The sequence below is a fragment of the Cryptomeria japonica genome, chromosome 10 (genome assembly GCF_030272615.1).
Source record: "Cryptomeria japonica chromosome 10, Sugi_1.0, whole genome shotgun sequence".
Classification (NCBI taxonomy): domain Eukaryota; kingdom Viridiplantae; phylum Streptophyta; class Pinopsida; order Cupressales; family Cupressaceae; genus Cryptomeria; species Cryptomeria japonica.
The window spans coordinates 161872897-161878534 of NC_081414.1; the positions used below are offsets into that span (position 1 = coordinate 161872897).

The window sequence follows — 5638 nt, forward strand, 5'->3', positions numbered from 1 at the left end:
AAATCATCATGTCAGCCAAGAACATGAACACCATCGGACTAAAGAAAATCATCAATAACGCGCACAACGATCAATGTGGACCACCAACACAAAAAAGACATGATCTAGAAACATCCACAAGCATCATGAATTACCACAAGAACAACCACAACAACACCACTTACTAGAATCTCCATCATCATTATACTGAACTTCAAGAACACTAACTGAACTGACTGTCAAACTAAAAGATTCATTTGCAGACCTCCAAAACATGAACCATCTGAATTGAGGACACACCAGAACGTCCTAAACACTCTGCCAAATCTACAAACCAAGATATTGCAATGCGGAGCAATGCAGAGGAAAATCCAGAACACTGATAAACACCGAACAACTGAAAAACCAACCATAATAACGGATCTCATAACTCAATCAAATCTCCATGCGAACCACTGAAACTTTAGCTGAATCAACTAGAGATACTTATCTCATAACTCTTTAATCTGCAACAACTCATCTACAACACACTAGCCAAACCAAATCGCTTAATCTAACTAAAACACATAGAGGAAGATGTTGACAACAATGACAACACATCACTCAAACACATATTTGCACATTATCTCAATAGTACAAAGGTTCAAAACTCACCCGACTGACCGAAATAAAGACCTCTTTGGCACACATGACCAACAATAAGGACTTAATTGGTCAGGCAGTCGACGATTCTATGAACTTTTGCAACATAAACACTAGGTTCAAAAACTTAAAAGTTCGCCAACTAGGTATAAAACTTGGACAATGTGGCGACTAGGAAACATGACTTAGTGACAAAATGAAGGCAAGTAAATACTAAGGACGTGGTTTGCACCAGAACTTGGGTTCCAAAGATGGGATCAAAAATTTCAAAAATTTAGGGTATTTGAGTGAAAGGGGATTTGGGTTTAGAAGTTGTTGGCTTAGTAATCACATCCATATTGAGTTTGTTGTTGAAATTTCAATTATGGGATCAAATTCAATGAACCATGATTTTATGCTCAGGAAAGACTTGTCACAAACCCATGGCCCCTTCCATAGCAGTGATTCTTTGTACTCAAGGTATCCACCATATGAGTCTATCTCATTCTTTTTAGAACCAACTAGAGGAATATGGTTTTTGATCCTACATGAACCAGAGGGCAAACTGACTTGTGGAAGTTTAAAAGAGCCTTTGTGTAATGGTGGAAAATCAACGGACAAAAGTGAGGAAGTTGAGGTCTTATTCATAAGGTGCCGAAGAAAGTAACAAGGTGGGTGGAACAGAAGTCTTCAAGAGCAACATTCCTTTAAGTTGAAGAGATTTAATGATTTTATTTTTATATAAATTATGTTTTTTTAATTAAGGAACAAACAATTTTTTAGGGGACTCGAAACCCCTTACAACAAGTTTTGAAGGGTCCTAAAACCCTCAGATTTTTCATGGATCCGGAACCCCCAGAAGAATGTTGCAATAGGATACAACACAGTCATTCAAAAACCCAACCACAATCTAACAAAAAAGATTAAACATTGAAGAACAGGTTGTAAAAGAAAAAGGCCAAAGTCGACCACCAAAGTGCTCAAATAGATATGAGCATAAGGAACAGGGCTCCCTCAACCTTAACCATGGGTTTTATCAAGGCTCCCATAACCATGTCCTTGAGAATGTACAACACTAAGAAAAACTTGCTAGACAAAATCTCTACCTCCTTAGGAGAAAAACAAAAGTTAGCAAGAAGGTCAGCATCAGCTTCCTTACAACCAAAAGATGGGGCTCCATCAACCCCCCAACAACACTTCCAAGCAACACCAGTAGCATCTACCTCCACCTTAATAGGAGAAAGGTCAACTCTAGCCACATCCATCTCCCCCTCAATAGAAGATAGGACCACCTCTATAGGAAAAACCGGAGAAACCCAAAGATGCAGAAAATGAAGCACAAAGGCCAAGGCTTGGAAAACAAGGGGGAGGGGGAAAACAAAACCCCCATCGAAGAGAGATCCAAGAGTCACAAGAGATAAATAGAGAAAGTTAGACCCCGTCATAATAGAAAACACTAACCGAAGAGGTTCTGAAGGAACCCAAAACAAAAAAGCATCTCCTGAAAGATCAAAATAAACAAAGGAGCACCAAGAGAGATGAGAGACAGAGAAACCATCATTGTTCCAAAGCAAGGGCAAAGAATAAGCTGAGATCTTGAAAGAAGCCCTCAAGTATTCAGACATGAAGATCTCCCAAGCAAGGCAAAAACAACTTCTACGCAAACCCACAGAACATGGGGGGAGCCACCCACAAAAAAACCATGGGGCCCAAAAGATACAGGACCTCAGACTAACCCAATTCGCAAGCAAAAAATCCATCTGAGCAAAACCTCCATGTGCAACAAGGGTGTCACACAGAGGGAAACGCTCAAGACCCATGAGGAGGAGATACACCATCCTAACCATAGCCAAACCCAACCAGCAAAACAAGTCCCCTGTAGAGAACAAGCACAAAAGAAAGCCAAAGCCAAGCCTCCAAAGAGGGGCATGAGTCAAGCTAAATTGAAGCCATAAATCCGCCACCACAAGCTACCATAAGACCCCCCAGACCAAGGAAGAAAAGCCATGTAGACCATCAACCTCAACATCCCCGTCCCCAACTCCAAACTCCTCAACATCCTCCACGGAAACCCTAGATCCAAACCACCTCCTGCTCTTCTCTATAACATCAATGTATATATCCTGTGATGCCAGTTTTTCAAGTGCAATGCATACCTGGTAATTATATCATCGAAACAATTGTATTTTTTAATTCTTTATATATTTAATTATAGTAGTTTATTTCTGATTGAAATTAAATAGATTGAAATCAGATTAAATTAAAAAAATATTGTGACTCATGAATCTATGAGCCATCTCATCAAATAAAGTACTGAAAAACAATATTATAAATCTTACCAATTATAAATGGCTGATCTGACATTTAAAAAAATAAAATGAATATGCTAAAGAGAAGAAGTGTACAAAATGGCAAGGGCAATTGTGAGTCCTCTTTTCCTACTAGTCAAGCATATTTCCGTTTACTTGAAGTGTTCCTCAACTTTTATTTTTCCCTTGTTCTCCTCCTCCTCCTCAGCTTTTCATTTCATACATTCTCCACCACCTCCTCCTCCATCTTTCCATTTCATGCATTCTCCATCATCTGCTGCTCCAGCTTTCCATTTCATATATTCTCCTCCAGCTTTCCCTCTCCAGCTTTTTATTTCATACATATACAGATTTTGTGAAAACAATTTGAATGTAATGTCAATGTTATCACAAAACAGATCACAGATACCACAACAGTATATATAAGCAGTGATCTGCATTGCAATCCATACATCTAATTTTACAAGACCAATAGCATGGTCTAGATTGCTAAATACACAAAACAAAAATATTTTTCTTTTCCTAAAAATTGAGGAGAATCTTGTCCTTAAGTTATTACTGCAGGCTCAAATAGGGCACATAACTTTAGTGCAAACCGATTTTTCAGATTGCTTCATTAGAATCACCACAAATCTCCACAAGAGTATTGTCCCTGTTTAAAATGATGGAAATGTTCACATCTCTCACAACAATTTCTCCACCAACAATCTTGGAAATAAATTTCGTTGCAGTGTGGGCATCGGCACACACTTGAAGGTTCTTATCAAGTATAACGGTTGTTCCAAGGGGTGTGTTTAACATACCAAATGCAACTGCCAACTTTTCACATGTGGATTAACAATAATTAAAGAAGCTACTAATGATAAAAATAATTATTTTTCCTTCTCTTCCATGGCATCAAGTAACTGTCTTGAATCTGGAAAATAATCTGTTGGCTTCGTCTCCCAAGCCATTTTCTCCATCTTTTCATAGATATCCTGTGTCTGTGGATGCGATAAGTCTCCTACGCTAAAAGCATGTACCACTTTATGGCCATCAATCCAACTACGTCCAGGGATCTTTTTAATTCCTCTATCTTTCATTAATCTCCTTACATTTTGAACTTCATCCCCCATGCCCAATTCTGCGTAGATGTTCGAGAGAAGAACATAAGTTGCAGCATTATTAGGATCCAAATCAAAAAGTGACGTTGCGGTAAATACTCCTAAACCTATATTCATATGTGATCTACAGGCACCAAGAAAACACATCCACACAACCACCACGGGTTTAACTGGCATCTTAATGATAAAGTTTAGGGTGTCCTCAAGATAGCCAGCCCGGGCAAGAAGGTCAACTATGCACACATAATGACCAATTGTAGGCATAATGCAATAAGGATTACTCATATGATTGAAGTATGTACAGCCCTCATCCACTAAACCTGCATGGCTGCATGCACATGGAACACAAGCAAAGCTAACAATGTCAGGATATGTTCCAGAGTGCTTCATTAGTTCAAAGACATTGAGAGCATCCCTGCATAATCCATTTTGTGCATATCCTGCAATCATTGTATTCCATGAGATGACATCTCTTGAGGCATTCTGTCAAACAGTTCATGTCCATGTCTATGCTTCCACATTTTGCATACATGTCTACTAGAGCAGTTGCAACTACAATATCTGACAAAATTCGTCTATCCTTTATACTTTCATGTATGTCCATACCCTGTTCGAAGGCTCCCATTTTGGCACAGGCAGGGAAGATGCTGGTATATGTTGTGAAGTCTGGTTTTACACCTGCCAATTGCATTTGCTTGAAAGTTTCTAAAGCCTTCTCCAGAAATCCATTTTGTGCATATCCTCTAATCATAGCAGTCCACGAGCACACATTTCTTCGAGGCATTCTGTCAAACAGTTCACGTGCCTTGTTTATGCTTCCACATTTTGCATACATGTCTATCAGGGCAGTTGCAACCACAGCATCTGACAAAATTCCTCTATTCTTTATACTTTGATGGATGTCCATACCCTGCTCTAAAACGCCTATTTTGGCATAGGCAGGGAAAATGCTTGCAAAGGTTGTGGAATTTGGCTTTACACCTGTCAATTGCATTTGCTTGAAAGTTTCAAAAGCTTTTTCAATAAATCCATTGTGTGTATATCCTGAAATCATTGCATTACATGAGAATACATTTCTTTGAGGCATTACAGTACACTTGCCTTGTCTATGCTTCCACATTTTGTATACATGTCTACTAGGGCTGTTGCAACTACAACATCTGACAAAGTTTCGCTATCTTTAATGATTTGATGGATTTCCATACCCACTTCCAAAACTCCTAGTTTGGCGCAGGCAGTGAAGATGCTTGCAAAGGCTGCAGAGTCCGGCTTTACACCTGCTAATTGCATTTTCTTAAATGTTTCTAAAGCCTTTCCAGCAGATCCATTTTGTGTATATCCTGCAATCATTGCAGTCCATGAAACTACATCTCGTTCAGGCATAGTGTCAAACAATTCACGTGCCTTGTCCATGCTTCCACATTTTGCATACATGTCTACCAGGGCTGTAGCAACAACAACATCAGACAAAATTCCTCTATCCTTTATACTTTCATGGATAACCATTCCATGTTTCAAAGCTCCCATTTTGGCACAAGCACGGAGGATGCTGGCAAAGGTTGTGGGCGTTGGCTTTACTCCTGCCAATTGCATTTGCTTGAGAGTTTCTAAAGCTTTTTCAACAAA

The 5638-nt window shown here is 39.2% G+C and overlaps 1 protein-coding gene across 1 annotated transcript; it reads right to left on the reverse strand.

Moving 5' to 3' along the window:
• Nucleotides 1–3781: 3781 nt before the first annotated feature.
• LOC131068056 (pentatricopeptide repeat-containing protein At2g29760, chloroplastic) lies at nucleotides 3782–5425 on the reverse strand. Its single transcript, XM_058003269.1, has 2 exons — nucleotides 5218–5425; nucleotides 3782–4452 (listed from the first exon to the last, which is right to left on the reverse strand). The coding sequence occupies exons 1-2, from the start codon at nucleotides 5423–5425 to the stop codon at nucleotides 3782–3784; spliced, it is 879 nt and encodes a 292-aa protein (XP_057859252.1).
• Nucleotides 5426–5638: the final 213 nt, after the last annotated feature.

Bases quoted from the DNA above. Each gene is read 5' to 3' on its own strand.
- LOC131068056 (XM_058003269.1), bottom strand. From the start codon at position 5,425: ATGGACAAGGCACGTGAATTGTTTGACACTATGCCTGAACGAGATGTA. The intron at 4,453-5,217 runs GTATGGAAATCC...CAATGATTGCAG, and splicing joins ACTAGGAGTTTTGGAAGTGG to GATATGCACAAAATGGATTA.